At 35.5% G+C, this 19,323-nt stretch overlaps 2 protein-coding genes across 2 annotated transcripts in view; one reads left to right on the forward strand and one right to left on the reverse strand.

Annotated features, from left to right (window-relative positions):
* Positions 1-19,323, forward strand: part of mmp13b (matrix metallopeptidase 13b) — a 41,357-nt gene that overhangs the window by 7,195 nt on the left and 14,839 nt on the right. Inside the window, 1 exon segment of the mRNA XM_056474108.1 lies at positions 4,579-4,694. Within this exon segment, the coding sequence (XP_056330083.1) occupies positions 4,579-4,694 (116 nt within the window).
* Positions 906-17,837, reverse strand: LOC130241709 (inositol polyphosphate 5-phosphatase K-like). The gene is made up of 13 exons (XM_056473625.1): positions 17,718-17,837; positions 17,255-17,336; positions 12,466-12,570; positions 12,271-12,379; positions 11,657-11,773; positions 11,370-11,545; positions 11,125-11,236; positions 9,248-9,357; positions 4,492-4,711; positions 4,275-4,412; positions 3,235-3,318; positions 2,685-2,789; positions 906-1,383 (listed from the first exon to the last, which is right to left on the reverse strand). Exons 2-13 carry the CDS (start codon positions 17,326-17,328, stop codon positions 1,303-1,305), a joined length of 1,431 nt encoding a protein of 476 aa, XP_056329600.1. The 5' UTR covers positions 17,329-17,336; positions 17,718-17,837; the 3' UTR covers positions 906-1,302.

Here is a 19,323-nt window from a genome sequence, read left to right on the forward strand (position 1 = left end):
AGTAAAACACGACTGTTGCTGACACTGTGCCGGCAGGTAAACACACGGTAACTATGGCGACATAACCGTTTTTAACACTAGGTGGCGGAAAATTATATAAATTAACTGTGAATGAAAACTATCATGTGGCTTAAATGTCGCTTGTTTACTTTTCACAATCATTTAAAAATGCATATTCCCAAAAATGACCATCTGACAAAACACATAACATCAAAATAAATATAAACAAGCCCTCACAGCCTCGTTTTCATTAGCCATATTTGAAGTGTGATATGAAACCCTGCTGAAAAATCCAGCTGTTTTTTTTCAGTGGTTTCGTAATACTAACTCAATCAAAAAACAACAAGACTATTGTATTTTTTATTTATTTAAATAACAATAATTTTCACGTCATCAGTATGCTGCTTACAAATAATAAAAAGCTCTTCCTTACAGAGAAATTTAGATTTGTTACAGTCTTTTACCTTTTATACAGTATAATTTGATACAAATATATCCATTTATACATTTTCATCACTCTAACTTTTAAACAAAAACACATTCAGCCAATATATGACTTATTTGGTTCAACAAAAACACACAGGCTCATAGGCCTAACCTGTTGCATAAACATGAAAGTAATTTAGAATTTTACTGACCACAAAAATACACTTGGTCAAACTATATGATTTCAGGGCATCCTTCAGTTATTCACACACAATAATGCACATAATATAATAACACCACTTCAGTATGATTTAGACATAAATAGCTCCACATAAAGTAAACATGTGCCATAAGTACTCAATGAAATTGTGCAAATGAAGCCTTTTTGACAGTGTAACAGTCCATGTTAAGGTTTAACGGAATGAAAAAACAAGGACAACATCAGAAGTGACAGTGTACAGCAGCTAAAAACATTTGTTTAAAAAATAAATGCTTAAGAGAATGTTGTAATCGTAAGGCTGTGGAGTAAATTAGATAACAAAATAATTATATATCATAATTAAATACATTACTGGTATGCGTTTCTTAAATCATACCAACTGTTCTTGAATCCTTTTTAATAATTACAGTAATGTAAATGCACTTGCTTTAAATAGCACAATCTAATTGGGACTGGCCCCACAAACTGGCTGCGATTTAAAATAAACTGGCTATGATTACAAAAAAAAAATAGGGAAAAAACATTTTATACCCTGCATCACAAATCAGTCAATTCTGGATTAAAACTGCGCTTCCTTGATTTCGCAGGTATGTTTGGTTTGACATCAGAGCCTGATCACTCCAGAGTGTATGAAACAATGTGTACTGAACTTGGTCTTAACTGGCTAGAGCTTCATCAAGGCCATTGATATTTTCAGGCACTAAACCCTCTTCAATCGCCGCTCTGGATTCCTGCACCTAAAGTGAACATTCATTTGATTTGATTTAGATGCTACTAGAGAACAAACCAGTTCATAGAAGAGTGATGTAGATCTTTATTTACATTTTACAATAAACATCTTAATATCAATCAAAACTCATAAGGGACATTCTACCAGAAACATACATTTTCACTTATAAAAATGTGACTTTAAAAATGTGACTTTTAAGCTTGTTGTTCTCAAAAAATCATACAAAAACAAGCATAAATCATACAATTCAATAATAGAACGCATCCTTGATCACTGTCAGCTTCTCCATCAAATGATGTCACTTTCGAGTCATTGCCTTAAAGGTGTATTGCACACATTAAATGTTAAATTTAATGCAAATGTGACAGGGCTGACAGAGACACGGGGACAAGTGTACATTTATTTGTATTATATATTTGTAGTATTTATTTGTAGAATTTAAAATTTCATGTTTTTAATCAATTGATGTGAATGAAAACAACTTAAACTTTCTATTTCTGAAGGTTGTTTTTTTCCTAAATAACAGTTTTTAGCATTACAAAACTATATTAAAGCTGTAGGTTCAATTGGGCTGAAGACAATGACAGGATTTGTATATTTGTAACGTTTTTAATGAAGAACAAAAATCTGAGAACCAAATGAATGACATATTCCTTCACAGGACAACTCACAGAAATCAATCATCAGCCCATTTTAGAAATCTTTGGGATGAAATACTTTTTATTCACTGTATTTATGTTTTGATTTCAGGGACAGATAATGTACGGTTCTAGTAAAATGTTCCATATAACAAACTAAATGAATTGAGATAGTATGATTTTTATGCTCGTATGGCCAGAAAGGCTGCATTTCTTTGAATCAAAAATACAGAAAATGCCATAATATTGAGACATATTGTCATCTTAAATAGTTTTCTGGTAATAAATCAAAAAATGTCTTATTATTCTCACTTCTAGCAAAAAATCTTATGGACCCCAATTTATAAATTCACAATTAAGTACAAATTTTTCTGTATTGAAATTAAAAATACAGAAAATGCCATTATATTGAGAAATATTGTCATTTTAAATAGTTTCTGGAAATAAATCAATGTTTTCTTTTTCGCCAAAAATCTTACTAACCCCAATTTTTTAAATCACTGTTAAGTATGAGAAGTTATACTTTAGTGTGTATGATTGTTATTTCCTGCTCAGAAATTTAAATAATTAAAAAAATGACAATTACTATATGCAGATATGCTGTATTACTCTTTTATTGAAACTTTTTTATTGATGTTTGATGCATACACAAAATTGACATGTTACTTACCTTGAAAGGTTGACTTATTCCCACAATACACTGCAGGTTGCTGCTGTAATAACACAGCACACACTCTCCCCCCAGAACTGGAATTTCATCTTTGTTCATATAAACCTGCGAAAATGACAATTTAGTAAAAGAATCAACATAATCATTCATTCACTTTCTTTTCAGCTCAGTCCCTTTATTAATCCAGGCTAGCCACAGCGGAATGAACCGCCAACTTATCCAGCACATGTTTTACGCAGCGGATGCCCTTCTAGCTGCAACCCATCTCTGGGAAACATCCACACACACTCATACACTACGGACAATTTAGCCTACCCAAGTCACATGTTCTGCATGTATTTGGACTTGTGGGGGAAACCGGAGCACCCGGAGGAAACACACGCGAAGACAGGGAGAACATGCAAACTCCACACAGAAACGCCAACTGACCCAGCCAAGGCTCGAACCAGCAACCTTCTTGCTGTGAGGCGACAGCACTACCTACTGCGCCACTGCGTCGCCACAAATAAATCTATTTATGAAAAAACATTAGACAGTAAATGTTGCATACCTGAAAGAGCTCCTCATTGAAAGACACCTGGTCATCCTTCACCCATGCATACGTGATGTAGTCAGAAACACTCTTAAAGCCAACCTGTGAGGTGACAAACTGGTCTGTATTACAAAAATCCTGGATAAAGCCCATTTCACAATAAAGAGCAGCAGTCAGGTTCTAGAAGTAAAAATTCTATAGGGACATTTTTTACACTAACAGATAAAACTTTAACGACAGACCAGATGTGAGTTCTGTCCGTGGTTGTTAATCGATTGAATACGCTTTTGTTGTGGACCCATAAAGGCACAATATGTAATAAAGACCACAGCTCCTGCGATGTTTGTTTTGTTCGCGCCATGGCGTTTCGTTCCCAGCGCTCCAATCTTGTCAGTTTCAGTTGGCACTAGGATCGAAACATGCATGTCGCATGTGTGAGTGCACGATAAGTGTTTTATTTATTGTGTCTTGTGTTCTGTCCGTGTTGCCATTGTTTGTTGCACATTGCCTGTTTTTACACTCGGCCATGTGCTGTTGCTATGTGTGAACACACGGTTAATGATTTTTTTATTGGCTGCATGTTCTTGTTTTACGGGAACACATGGCTTGTGTTGTGTCTTTGTACCATGTGATTTCCTGTCTATAGTCTTGTCCCACCCTCCTTGTTATCTTATTATTTATCATTATGTTCACCTGCCCTCTTTTCAGTTTATTGGTTTGCTTTCCCTGTAATTCTCCCAGTAATTCTCCGTTATTCCGGTGTCAGCCAAGCCAAGCCCTGCAGAGTCAAGTCAGTTTTGTTATGTTGCTGTTTTTCCCCCACAAGGTTGTTTTAGTCGTTTTTTTTTATATATATATAATAAAATCCTTGATTCATTGCATCCTCGCCTTATCCTTCGCAACCTCAAACCCTGACATTAAGAGCCAGGCTTGGTGAAGAAGTATTCAGTCACTATATAGAGAATTTTAGCTTGACCTTACTGTTATACCAATACATTTATTTCTTGTATTCACAATGGCTCAATCATAACACACCACATTTTAGCAAGCTTTCTCACCTTATATAACCCAATCCAGTCCCAGGCGCTGGAGGCGAAGGCCTGAAGAAGCCTGTAGGTTATAACTGCGTCAAAGTCTGCACTCCACTCTCCTTCAGCAAACAGCTGAACCAGTGGTGTCTCGTACATCTTTCTCAACTGAACACAGAGAAACCAATAGTCAGCCTTGTAGTACTTCATTAAAAAGTGTTTTTTGGTGATTATATTGAAGCTTCACCTCCAAGCGGAAGATGCCGATGACAGGCTTATGGTCACTAATGCCATACTCCATTTTACTTGTGTAATACTCTTGGGTCATTTTCAGGGGAAACTCGTCCTCACGTTCCTCCTGCTGTTGTTTTTCTGGCTCTTCTTCAGTGGTATCTTTTGTCAATGAGGTTTTGGGCTTTACTCTCCAGAGAATCCTGTCACACCACGCAGGTTTGCGTTTCTTACCACTAGTCAATCACAAAAAGGGCAAAAGAAGATTGAATATAATAAATAATAGAACAAAGGTGGATCATTTCAATCACTTTTTAATTTTTTTTGTACTGCTTAGTTTGAAGATCTGTGGCAACTTTTTCTTTACAGCCATTATTGCAACCCCAGGTCATTATGCATATGTACCCCTGTATACATTTCTGAAGAGTACGAAATATGTCCCAGGATGTTTTTTTTGCAATTTTTGTTTTCGCGAATCCACCAGAGGCCGCTGTGTATGCTTTTTCAGATCTCAAATTTCTCTTGCGAGTGCCAATCGCACCTGTTCTTCTCACGTAAATCCACCAGAGGCCGCTGTTGACTGACTGACCGCCTATCCCACCAATCACCCCCTTCCCTAAACCCAACCAATAGTGTTTTCAAAAGCACTGATTGACCTGCCCACCGCCTTCCTTAAACATAACCGACAGTGTTTTTAAAAGAAATCCCTCGCTGTGGCCTGATTTTTACCACTTTTTTAGATCTTACCTTGTTCTCACCCTGTTATTTACTTGTTTATTTTATTTTTTTGACTTTTGATTTGGATTACCTGCTTTCTGGAACCGTTCTTTTGCTAGACTCAAACCCCATCATCACAGTCAACTCTACTCTGCGTTTCAAGTCTGCCAATGTATGTGGCGAGCTACTGGGCAAACTGGTAACAGCACAAAAGCTGCCCACACAGGGGCAAGCGGTTAGCTGGTAGCACGAAAAAAAAACAAAAGCCATTGGCAGTATCATACCGCCCTGTAGCATTCGTTTTAAAGACGAAATGCAGCCATACATACCTCTGGCTATGTAATTCTAAATATCTCCAAAAATGTATACGGGCACTACGTATGCACAATGTGCCCGTGTCGCATTATTCCGTTTATGAAAATGAATTATGTGGCATGCTTTTTGAAGTGAGAAAGTGATGTTCATGTCCAAATCACTCATAAAATCAGGTCAAAATGTTGAGAGAAAATATAAAGATTTTTAGTTGTTATTTCACACTAATTAAACAAAGGGGACTTTATTGTAAAGAGGTAAAACTAATAATATACATTAGTTAGTAATATAGCTTTTAACAATCGAATTAACAGATGAATTTGTAAGGTTGGTAATGACATTTAAAAGCAAACTTATAACAACAACAAAAATATCCTCATTAATGAAAAGCTTGCAATGTCACTGGTTTTGTGCAAATGAAGTGAAAAGAAATGGAAAAAAACAATTACATTTAAATACTGTGATACCGTATTATATTATTTAGATTTTAAATGAGAGATAATAAACTAATATTTAATATAAAATTGTTATAAATAAATATTTAAACTATAAAAATTATATATTGTGTCTGTATATCTGCGTCTATCTATCTATCTATCTATCTATCTATCTATCTATCTATCCATCTATCTGTCCGTCCGTCCGTCTACAAAACAAACACTGCTAATAACAGATACAGGGTGCTTATAAGAGGACATGACTCCTTCGATGTAAATGGTGTGATTCATACAGGTAGCATCTCCGTTTGGGCACCATAAATACATCCAGCAGGTCAAAAGTATTTTCAGTAAGCAAGCATTAGGTCGTTCACATGCTTTATGACCCTGTGTGTTGCAAAGATTTAAACATCTACTAAACAACAACATAGAAGGATACAGTAGATGAAAAGATTAACTCTTTGCAACACACACCACCAACTACACAGACTGCTTCTATATGGAAGTTATTAATGCTTCACATCAGCAGATGAATGATGTTCAGCAGAGGGGTGATGTTTGGCACACAATGCACTGCTCTGCATTAAATTGTTAAGCGATTCTCAATCCCAATTCTCGCAACCCACCACTCTGCACATTGTGTATGCTTCTCTTATTATATTAGAGGCAAGTTGCCTCAAAGTGGACATCACCTAATATTTTGGCATGATTCCAGTTCGAAAGAAACATATTCACCCACAACTGAGAATTCTGTCACCAATTACTCCGTCCACTTGTCCAAACCTGTTTGAGATATTTTTCTGGTGAACACAAAGGAAGTTATTTAGAGAAATGTTGGAAACCGGCAACCACTGACTTCCATAGTATTTGTTTTTCCTACTATGGAAGTCGATGGTTACTGGTTTCTAACATTTTTCAAATTATCTTCTTTTGTGTTCAACAGAAAAATAAACTCCTAAAGGTTTGCAACCACCTTTTTTTAGGTGAAATGTCCCTTTAAAGTGTGTGAGAAATTACTTCTATGCAAATTTCATGGTTATGGTTATATATCCCTTCACACTTCTGTAGTAGGTTTAGTATGATGTTGCAAACAGTGTAGTGCAAAATTTAGTTTATTTTAAAATGTAGTAACTTAGGTTCAGCCAATTTCCCATGTGCAAGGGCTAGGGAGTAGAGAGTAGTAGACACTATGTAGGGAGCATGTCAATTGGAACACAGTTGCTTCATGGAGTTGCTTTTCTCTTCTAACGAGCTGGTTATCTAAATCAGGTGTGTTAAATGGGAGACATGCAACATGTGCAGAGCAGGGACCAGGATAAGAACTGCTGAAACAGTGGATGAGCTCTACAGCAGAGAAAATAGTTTTCTGCTCTCTAAAGGAATTGCTAACATTAGGGATAATTGTAAGGAATACTGGCAGAATGCTAGAGAAGCAGGGGTAGAGAGTTAAGAGGCACATGGGAAATAAAAAGCTTACTTAAAACCAAACCATGTCTCCTGAACCCTGCAGAGGTGAAAGAGAGCATGCGTGAACATCTGACACAAAAGAACAACACTGGAAGAGGTGCTGGGGGACATTCAGGGTAAGGGTAATTATTTTGTAGCAAGTCATGTTTTTTTTTTGTATCTGAAATGTACTTCGACTTTTATCAAGAAAGAAAAATGCCTTTCCACCTAGTATATACATGCGTTTAAATGCGTCTCGTGATTATTGTGTTTAGATTTTCCTCTTATTTCTTCAAGCTCAAGTTTCACGTTTACAGTAACACTCAGTGCAAGTACAACCATGTAATGTAATCTGTGTTTTGGTGCAATGCAAAAGTATGAACAACTTGTTTTTGTTGTCTAATATCAGTCACATGTTTGGTCAAATGGCAGATAGAAAGTGATTGTGGATGTGTAAATGCATTTAAACACATTCGCTTTTCACTATGATAGCAAGCCTCTGTTTTCTCTGAAAGATGTCAAAGTGGACAAGCTTAAAGTCTTTTAGACACCATTTACTAAAGTATTTATCCGCATCTACTTGATCAGATCATCAAAAACACATCTTTGTTTCAGATGTAAACACAACCTTGAACTCTGTGTGAACAAGACGTTGCTGAGACTTTTATTTCAGTATTTTGATGTACTTCCAACTAAAATGGAATATTGAGTAGTGGGCGGGGCTTTCTTTTTGTGCATGATTCCGTTGTAGCAAACTAATGATAAGAGGGGCGTGGTTAAGAATATTGTGGCTGAAGCATTCAAACAGACGTCAACAGAGAAGGACCGCCACTCCAAATGCAGAAGCAAATGGTCAAATTTTGATTGAAGATTTTTTCAGTGGATTAATTTGTATGGATTAATTGTTTACAAAAGAATAATAATGTGCGCTGGCCTGGCTCACTGTGTGATTTTAGCCACAATTTTGTTATACGAGACAAATTTTGGAAATCCTGAAAGATTCCTATAATTCTCGGATAAACTCTGCAGTCATTGATCAATAGTTTGACATGCTCATAGACAATCGATGACATTTTCCCTCCAATAAAATTGTATAATTTCAAAACTTAAATGAATACATTTAAAAATGTAATTTCCATATAAAAACGTTCCGTGTCCACATAGTTTTCTATTTTTGCTGTCACCGACATTAAAATGACTGAAAATGCTTTTGTTCATGTACAGACGGTTTTATCTGCGTCATATCCACCTGACATTTATTTACTTTCCGTCTCTTTGAAACGTGGCAAAATGTCACAACCACCTATGAACTATAGCTCCTAGTAAACATTCTGTATCCTTTGAAGAGAGGCAATATGGAGCATTTATAAACTTGCATTAATCGTTAATAAAGCTGTCAAAATGGACAGCATTCAAACATCTGCTTTACAATGTCATCTACAATGTTAGCTAAATTGCTCACATGACTGTGTCATATGACTAAAATGCATCATCGTTTTTTGAAAGCCTCCGTTTTGACAGTCCATGCTGCAACATGAAAACTGCATTTTCAAATCGATCCACTTTGAAATGCATTCAAGATACATTTTCGTTTTCCAAAAACACCATCTCGGCGTGGACAGAAGCCCAAAACCGTGTTTTTAAATGAAAACGTATTAGTGTGGACATGGTCTGAATGAACAATTGATGACATCAGTCTCCAGATCTTGCTTGTGTTTGTGTTTGGTGCTTGATGATTTTTGGTCAGTTCTGACATCATGAGAAGTGAGATCTAACAGTCTGACAAGCTACATTTGTGTTAAGTAAACAAAACAATTGTATGAAAGTAAGATACACCGCAGGATATATTGTGTAAAGTACCTTGTGTCATAGTTGTCTGAGTTCAAGTCAAATTTGTAGGTGGGCTGAAAGTCCAGCGGTCCCTCTTCAAACTTCTGCAAAATAACTTCCTTCTGTTTCATCATGGTGAGCTGGTGAGACAGAAACATCATCAGATGGGTCAACAATCTTTGAGTCACATCAGTGAGCAAACAAGGGACTTTCAAAGTCTTTGCTGAGGCTTTATAAACCATGAACCAAACCAACCAGTTGTGAGGAGAATCATAACATCACAAATACTGAAGTAATGAAGTATATAAAGATCAGACAAAAATACGAAGGTTAAAGAATGTGAACTAAATGACTTTAATGAAGGGAAGAACTACAATCCTACAAGGCATTGAAAATGACAATTAAATTAAAAACAGTACGGTCACTTAAGTTTGTCAGTCGTATCTATAGACATTTTGTATTTCTAGATGTTGTTATTGGTGAAAATCAATTTTTCAGTAGTGAATATAAGTCTGCTTTTACTTCTTAGTTTACTTTTGCTCTGTTTTGCAAATTCAAGATGATAATAAAGCGTTTTTGGCATGCTGTCCTAGGAGAGAGCCCTAAGCTCAGAATATCCTCGAGCCCGAGGGTCCCTCTCGTTTGAAGGGCAAGAGGGGAGTTTGAGCTCAGGTAGGTCTCGAGAACTCCCATGCTCGTTAATGAGTTAGGTATTGCTATGAGATATGAGATGCTATGAGACTTTTGGATTAGTCAATTGACTTATATTGTGTCTTTGGATGGTGGGAGGAAACCGGGGAACCCAGGGTAAACCCACGCATGCATAGAGAGAACATGCAGACTCCACACAGAAAGGCCGACTGGCCTGGTAAGGACATGAACCAGTGGCATTCTTGCTGTGAGGCAACAGTGCTAACCACTGGGCCACCGTGCCATCCTATCTGGAAAAGGGGGAGGAGTAGGGGTGGATTCTTCAAGAAGAAGATGACTGAAGTGAAAATTTATAAATTAAAATTATGTTATTTTTAGTGAGTTAGGATTCTTCAGATTGGCACGATATATGTAGCTGATGCGGGACCAGCTGTGATCAATCATAAGCATGTGATTCTCTCGAAATTAGTTGATAAATAAGCTGCTCTTAAAGGAATAGTTCACCCCAAAATTTAAACGAAGCCATTGTTTATTTTTACTGACGCATAAAAAAATATAAAACAAGATATCCTGAGAAATGATGGAAACCCTTAATCCATTGACTTCCATAGTATTTTTTCCTACTATGTCGTCAATGTCTCTCAGTCTCCAAAATCCTTCAAAATATACTTTGTGTGTGTGTGTGTGTGTTCAACAGAAAGTAAGAAACGTAAAGGTTTGGAACCACTTGACAGAGAAAATTTCCATTTTTGCATCTTTCCCTATCTACTAGGAAGTATCCCTTAAAATGAGTTGATTCTGTACCTGCAAATAATTGTATTTTAATTTAATTAATTTACATTTATAGGCATTGTTACTCCCTTTAAAGAGGTGTTTCCCAACCCTGTTCCTGGAGGCATGCCAACAGTACATATTTTGGATGTCTCCCTTATCTGAACCATTCATTTCAGGTTTGAGTCTCTTCGATTGTTCTGATGATTTGATTCAGGTGTGTTTGAATAGCAAGAGGTTGAAAATGTGTATTGTTGGTGTGCCTTCAGGAACAGAGTTAGGAAACACTGCTCCAAAGCAGTGTATTATGCCCTTAATCAAAGCCAGCTTTATTATCAATTCTGCCATATGTACAGACATACAGAGAATTAAAATTATGCTACTCTCAGACCATGGGTGTGTACAAAAATAATAAAAACACTACAAGAGGAATGTAAATATACAATTAATACAAATAATTAATGTCACTAATAAAGATTCAATACCTGATCTTTAGGCCAAAGCAGATTGAAACGCTGGCTGGTGATGCAGTTCCTTACAAAGAGCATACCATGGTCCTCGATACGAAAATTCAGGTCCCCGAACCAGAACACCACCCTTGAGAATGAGGTAAGAGAATTCATATGTAGAAGAGATATAATGCAGATGTAATGACCAAAGAACGTAATCAATACACAGTTCAATACACTTCTATGTGGTCAATTTTTACAACATATAATAATAAACTAACTTGTGGTCCAAAACGTGCGGCGTATTTTTGGTGTTAAAGTTCTGAGCGTCTAGAATATGCTCAAACTCATCGACTCTCTGAGAGGCGTAGTTCATGTGGGCCGTCAGGTGGCAGTTCAGGAAACACAGCATGTGCCCGTAGAAGGACAGACGGATGGTCACTCCTCCTTTATTACCCTTTATTAACAAGAAAATAAGCAGATATGCAGCAAAGAGTTTTCAGCAGGTAAGTCTATAGTGGCTCTCATAAATATTACTGTATAATAATATAATATAATATAATGTTACCCAGTAGCCGTAGAGTCCTGTGCGGGTGTAAGTGACCTGAATGTCTCTGATGAAGGGAACGTGCTCCAGTTTGGAAAAGAAAAGCAAAAGTAGACCCTGCATCCGGATGGAGGACACCTAAATAGGGCACAATAAAAAAATGAGAAAACATATTCATAATGCATTCTTATGTTAAACATCTTAATTCAAAACTATTTAAATGAAAGATATAAACATACTGAATGAAATATTTATATTAGAGGGTAATAATGTAAATATTTACTGCATAGATAGATAGATAGATAGATAGATAGATAGATAGATAGATAGATAGATAGATAGATAGATAGATAGATAGAATCAAAAAATCTTTATAAATAAAGTAAATAAAATATATAAATTATTTTTTACAATAAAAATGTTTTACAATAAAATTATGTAAATACATAAATATATAAAAATATCAATAAAATATATTTATTAAACAGGAGAACATTTAATATATGTATTATATACAAAATCTATTAATTAATGATGTATGCATAATATTTGTAATTATAAAATGTGCATACTATTATTAATAAAAAATATATATTAATAATTGACTAAAATTTCACATTTTATGAACAAAGCACCTTTATATAATCCAACGGGGCGAGAGTGTCCATGAAGAGGTGACTCCAGGAGTCCTCAAAGGCCAAATCTGACACAAACTTCAGAGGCGCAGCCCTGACCTCCTGCAGACTGAAGAGCAGCGTCACACAGTCCAAACACAGCCATCATTATTTACTTCACAGCATATCCAAGAGATCTTAAAATATAAAACTCACCCAATCACATAGAGGTCAGGTTTCTTTGGGGAGTTGAGCTGAAGCAGAGCGTTCACATCATCTGGAGGCTCAGCTGTGGCCACATTCCACGTGACCACATACAGCCTGTGGGTGAAAGAAAGAAAGACGCATTCAATTAAATAATTTCTATTTATATAATAAATCCCCAAGTAAACCATGCTAACCTCACATAACGGCTCAGATTAATGTCCCCGGGAAAACATAATTGATGTTTTTGGTGTTGTTAGTCTTAAGTTGATCTATTTTCACACTTTTCTAAATTCACTTTTACAAGTTAAAAGCCTTCACTTGCCGTTTCTTGCTTCCACTAATAAGATTTTTTTCAAATCAGATTTTCTGATCAATAAAATGACTTCTAGTGTCTATAGCTGCACAATATATAGTTTTAGCATTAACATTGCATCTGAAATAGTCAGATCGCAGGATGCGCAATGTCAAGTAGGGTGACCAATTATAGGTGACCAAGCACCACAATTTGATTTGCATGTAATTTTAAAATCGTTTAGCCATTGTGAAGTTGAAGTTTTAATATAAGTGAGTTTAAAGCATGCAGGTGCACAAACCTATAGACAAATAATTAAAATATAAAGCACAGTTTGTTTTTCTCTCTTGTATCCTTTCTTTTTGTATTTATCTAGTTTATTGTATGTTATGCAAATGCACTATAATCAGAGTTTCTATAGGTTTTATCAAGTCAAATTTAAGACATTTTAAGACATCATAATGATTGAAATTTCAGACCTACACAAGGCTAAGCACAAAGATTTTTTTAATGGCCAAGTTAAAACCTTAAAAAACATTCAAAACAAATGTTATTGTAAGGAAAATGATTAAACCATATTATTAAGAAAATTAAGTTAGTAAATAATCGTTTCTTAAAACTTTTAGTGAAATATATTGTTAGTGATTGGATGGGTGTTGGCCCAATTGGTTATAGCTTTACATGGACATAGGAAAATTAAGACCCGTTTAAAATGATTTAAGACCTACAACAGAATATGTCAGTGGATTTAAGGCTTTTAAGGCCTAAAATTTGGTTTTAGAAATTTTAGACATTTTAAAACTTTAAGACCCCGCAGATACCCTATATAATACAAAATCACAGCAATCCGGTGAAATAGATTTCATACTGCAATATATGTTACAGAAAAGAAAAATATCAAAAATAAAAATGTCATTATCATGTAGCCCTACTAGTGTCTGAATAGTTCCGCCCCCTACACAAATATCTTTTGCAAGAAAGTGTTAAAGTCTTTTATTTGAGTATGTTGATGTACTTCCAACTAAAACAGTGTATGGAGTAGGGGGCGGGGCTTTCGTTTTTGTTCATCATTACCTCGCAGCAAATGAAAAAGATAAGAGTGGTGTGGTTAAGAATATTTTGGATGAAGCTGTCAAACTGACATTAACACAGAAGCACCACCACTCCAAACGTAGAAGCAAATGCTCAGACTTTGATTGAAGATTACCAAAATTAATATTTTTTTCACTGGATTAATTAATTGTTCACCTAAAGAATAACAATGTCCGCTAGCAAAATAAATGTTGTAAATTTAGATTTCACGCAGACTGTAATATTACAAATTGGTGCAGCACTAGCATTTCTAAAAGAACAGATCATGTCGACACGGACCACAAAACGTACAGTATTTTTGACCCAATTGATTTACACAGTAAATGCTGTATTTGAAAGCGGAAAATACTGTTAGTCAGATTCAACATTGCCATCATAGACTGTGGTAGGGCTGGGCAGGGCTCGATATAAATGATATTATATCGAATAGCGATTAAAATTTATGTCAATAACAATGATAAGCTCTGGACTTTATATTGATCTAAGAGCCATTCACACAGCAGAAATGTGCAACAATGAGAATCTAGTGTGTTGATATTAGTGATTATATATTAATGAATTTTTATCCACTATAAACTTATTGGCCAAAAATATGTAATGCCATTTAATGAACTCTCTAATTTTTGTGGCTTCAGTCATTGTTGCGGTACTCTTTTAAATATGGAAGCATTAACAACTTATATCGAAATATATATCGTTATCGTTTATTATGGAAAATAATTAGAGACTGCATTTTTCCCAGCCCTAGACTGTGGCAAACTGAACGAAATGCTATTGGCTATTTTCAAAAAGAGGAGGAGCTTCTTAATATATGTCCCGCCCTTTATTGTTGAGTTGATCTTATATAGCACATCATCAAACAAAGCTGTTCATTTCACGTCACTTCAGGAAACCTTTAACAATAACACCATTTAAACTAAACTAATCTGTTCACAAAATTCCAAGCATTTCACACAGCAGCTTACATCTTACACAGCGCAATCCGTTTAACCATTTATAAGACCTTCAGGCTAACATTTAAAGTTCAAAACCTCTCATCCCCCCAGCGATCATTGATATGTCTCTGAAACAATAGAGTCACCACAAAACCTGCAGTTTAGATCTGGCAGACACAACAAGAGAAGTGAAAGTTAAAAAACCTGAAGCGGTCTTTCTTAGGTCGGCCCGCAATCTGCCTGCAGACGAAAAAAGCCTCATCTAAGGTTTTTGCCACCTGAGAGTGAAGCTTATGATCGGTGTCCAGATCATCCACACAGGTCAAGAGCATCGCCAGACGCTGTCGCACATGCTGTCGGCTGCTGGTAGACTGTGTGCTGCTGCTCGCAGCGCTGTCTGAACGCGCTCGCTGAAGCTTTTCACTGAAATAATCAGAGATCTCCTCCATTCTGCTTGACATTACTGTGTGCCTTGACAGATTTGTTTGTTCTGAGTTTCAGGAAGGCCAAGGCAGTAATTCCAATAATTAATAATTAGTCAAGAATGTGATATTGGATGCAGGAGGGGTAGAAGGAGGGTGACGCAAAGGCGGACTTTTAGATTTAAAGATTAAAATGCTAATCTGGTTCAACAAGAGCTTCATGGCCCACCCAACACATTTAATCTAAACTCTACAAGAGGGACCCTCAAACAGTAGTGTAGCATTATTGAGGACTTGAATAAGTAAAAAAAATATAAAATATATATTTTCTTTTTTTTTGTACAGCCATATAAATTCTATTATATATATAAAAGATATTAATATTTTTCACATATATACTACATACAAAGACACAAGCTATTTACTGTAAATGTATATACAGTCAAGCCCAAAGTTATTCTATTAACATTATATATATATATATATATATATACATACACGTATATACACGAGTATATACATGTATATACTCACCAGCCACTTTATTAGGTACACCTTTCCAACTGCTTGTTAACGCAAATTTCTAATCAGCCAATCACATGGCAGCAACTCGATGCATTTAGGCATGTAGACATGGGCAGCAGATGATCTGCTGCAGTTCAAACAGAGCATCAGAATGAGGAAGAAAGGTGATTTAAGTGACTTTGAATGTGCCATGGTAGTTGGTGCCAGACGGGCTGGTCTGAGTACTTCAAAAACTGCTGATCTACTGGGATTTTCACACACAACCATATCTAGGGTTTACAGAGAATGGTCCAAAAAAGAGAAAATATCCAGTGAGCGGCTGTTCTGTGGACGTAAATGCCTTGTTGATTCTTGGCACACTTTGGGCCCATTAGTACCAATTGAGCACTGTATCAATGCCACAGCCTACCTGGATATTGTTGCTGACCATGTCCATCCCTTTATGATCACAGTGTATCTATCTTCCGATGGCTACTTCCAGCAGGATAAGGCACCATGACATAAAGCTTGAATCAACTTAGACTGGTTTCTTGAACATGACAATGAGTTCACTGTACTGAAATAGCCTCCACAGACACCAGAACCCAATACAAAAGAGCTCCTTTGGGATGTGGTGGAATGAGAAATTCGCATCATGGATGTGCAGCCAACAAATCTGCAGCAACTGTATAATATCACTATCATGTCAGTATGGACTAAAATCTCTGAGGAATATTTCCAGTACCTTGTTGAATCTATGCCACGAAGGATTAAGGCAGTTCTGAAAGCAAAAGGGGGTCCAACCCAGTACTAGTAAGGTGTAAAAGTGGCAGGTGAGTGTGTGCGTGTGTATGTATGTGTGTTTATATATATATATATATATATATATATATATATATATATATATATACACATATATACATACATACATACATACATACATACATACACACACACACACACACGCACGCACACACGCACGCACGCACACACACGCGCACACACACACACACACACACACACACACACACACACACACACACACAAGTTTATAGTCAGTTACAAATAAAACTGCTACGTTTTTATTCCTGAAGATCTTGAATAGAAAATATTCTGTTTACATGACATATATTGTTATGAAACTGTTGGCCAAAATCTGGAACCGTAAAACAGTATGGTTTCCCATAAACCCCCACATGACTAGAAACCTGTTGTACCAAAGTGTGAAAGCTAATCCCAAAGTGCTTATCCCTACTTTACTCTTTCACCATTTCAGCAAACAACAGACTGAACTGTTCTGTCTGTAAGAATTCTGGATGTTGAAATACAAAAAGCTCTTGAGGTCTTTAATAAACAACCTTGTGACAAAAAATACACCATCTACACACTTGTTTGTACTCAAGAAAAATCTGAATGGATCATTGTATATCAACATCAGTGCATTACATAATGAGAATACTCCTTTTTGTGCCCCTGAACAGGTGTAAAACACAATATTGATAAATTAATATGAAAAAGCGTAAGCTAAATGAAAGCTCGAAGTGAAAACATACCCGAAATTCTCCATCTTGCCATCTTTCGTCTCCAAACTGACAGAATTCAAAGCACGTGACAAATCTTCCTCCATCCTCTCACCTGTCAATCATAACATCGTGTGCATCACATTAAATGCATCGGGGTTTTTACACAACAAAAATTATATTCTCTTTTACAAAATAAGGGTCGCTAAATGAAAAGTGTAGCTAATGTAATTTATAAGATATCGACCATAAGATTAATTTGCAATCTCTCAATTATTGCTGTTGTTTACTATAACATTTTAAATATAACATTTACGCCAGGATCATATTCAATGCGAAATGTTATCAAACTCATTACACATGGTCGCGAAAACTGATCAAAGTGCAGATTAAAGCGACACTTCTCCGATTACTGTAACTTACATACTGAAATGTCATACTGAAATAATACAATGTCATGATCCAGGATGAATATGTTTAAGAGTATTCAAACTACCTGATAAAGCCTTGTCGTTTGCCTTCTCTCCGCAGTCTCAAAGTCTCTGTGGTGTTAAAGAATTAGTGGAGATAAATATACTCCGTAACATCACGAGCTGCGCACTGTATTTACACGAGAGAGGCTGTGAAACTGCACGCAAACGGACGTCAAACGTCAATGGCTGCGGGGAGGTTAAAATAAAAGTCCCCCAGAAGCGCAACTCAACCGAGATACTAAAGGGTAATGAAAACGCTGTTCTCTTCCATTAAGTGCGACTTAATTGTAAATGTGCGTATATTAAAACAAAATACTAAGATAAAGAGTTTAGCTTAAATATATTTTATCATATTGTGCAAACGCATCATGATCATATGAATGTGTGCAATGAATATATGTTGCTTTTTGTGTAGAGTGAGATTACATTTGGTATGCAAGGACAATTGTATTTCAATTGCTCTTTTTTTGCAAGTTAAAACGAGTTTTAAAAATATTTTATATATTATTTATTTAATTTTTTTGTTATTGTAAGTCATTTTACATGTGATTTTTATTTATTAAAGCAAAACGCCACAGGTGAAAGGGTTATAAAAATAACAAATAGTTCACCAATACTTAGATATTTGACTGATTACATTAAAAATTGCACATAATTTTGTGTTATGTTAATAAACTAAACCTTTATTAGTATTTAATTTTCCCCTTCTTTTTTCATGAACTGTTATCTGCTCTGTTATAACCGGTCAATGATGGTGACTGCTGTTTAAATCTTTTAACTTGCTATATAAAATGCTTTCTATTTGTGAAATGTTGAAAGATGCAGGATAAGATGAAGTCAACCAGGAGGAATAAGCTCTTGAACAAAAGAGAAAAATGAAATAATCTTTTAGTTTAGTTTTATTTTAGTCTGCCTATGCTGTGGTTAGCTGTTGTGTAAACATTACTGCACACTCACTTGTGACCGAATGTGTTTGGGTATAAAAAATTCTAATAAATAGAGTAAAAAATAAAAATAAATGTGTGACATTGGACTTCAAAACAGGCTTATGTTGCACGGATATATTTTTGGTAATAGCAAAACATCCATTATATGGGTCAAAATTATAATAAATGAAAATTAATGAATGATTATAATTATAATTAATGAAAATTTTGAGTGTGATGCTAATGGTCTAATCCGATTCAATGATCTATGCTAAGCTAAGCTAAAAGTGACTCTGAGATCAGCTAAATGGGTTTAAAAATTGTCAAATATATGTGGGAGTTGCAAAGTGAGCCTATTACCATCCCACCCCCACTCCAAAAAATTTTGAGTGTTTTATGATTATTCGGGTATAAAAAATTCTAATAAATAAAGTAAAAAATACAAATAAATGTGTGACCTTGGACCACAAAACCAGTCTAATTTTGCATGGATATATTTTTGGTGATAGCAAAAAAAAAAACATTATATGGGTCAAAATTATAAATGTTTCATTTCTGCCAAAAAATCACTAGAATATTAAGCAAAAATCATGTTTCATGAAGACATTTGGTAAATATCCTGCTGTAAATATATCAAAATATAATTTTGATAGAAATATGCATTGACGAGATTATTTTGACAACTTTAAAGACAATATTTAGA

This window comes from Danio aesculapii, chromosome 15 (assembly GCF_903798145.1).
Source record: "Danio aesculapii chromosome 15, fDanAes4.1, whole genome shotgun sequence".
Classification (NCBI taxonomy): Eukaryota; Metazoa; Chordata; class Actinopteri; order Cypriniformes; family Danionidae; genus Danio; species Danio aesculapii.

Excerpts from the sequence above, each read along its gene's own strand:
- LOC130241709 (XM_056473625.1), bottom strand. The coding sequence starts at position 17,328 with ATGGAGGAAGATTTGTCACGTGCTTTGAATTCTGTCAGTTTGGAGACG. Across the intron at positions 4,413-4,491 it reads TCGGCATCTTCCGCTTGGAG|TTGAGAAAGATGTACGAGAC; the intron begins GTGAAGCTTCAA and ends CTCTGTGTTCAG. Across the intron at positions 2,790-3,234 it reads TCAATGAGGAGCTCTTTCAG|GTTTATATGAACAAAGATGA; the intron begins GTATGCAACATT and ends TCATTTTCGCAG.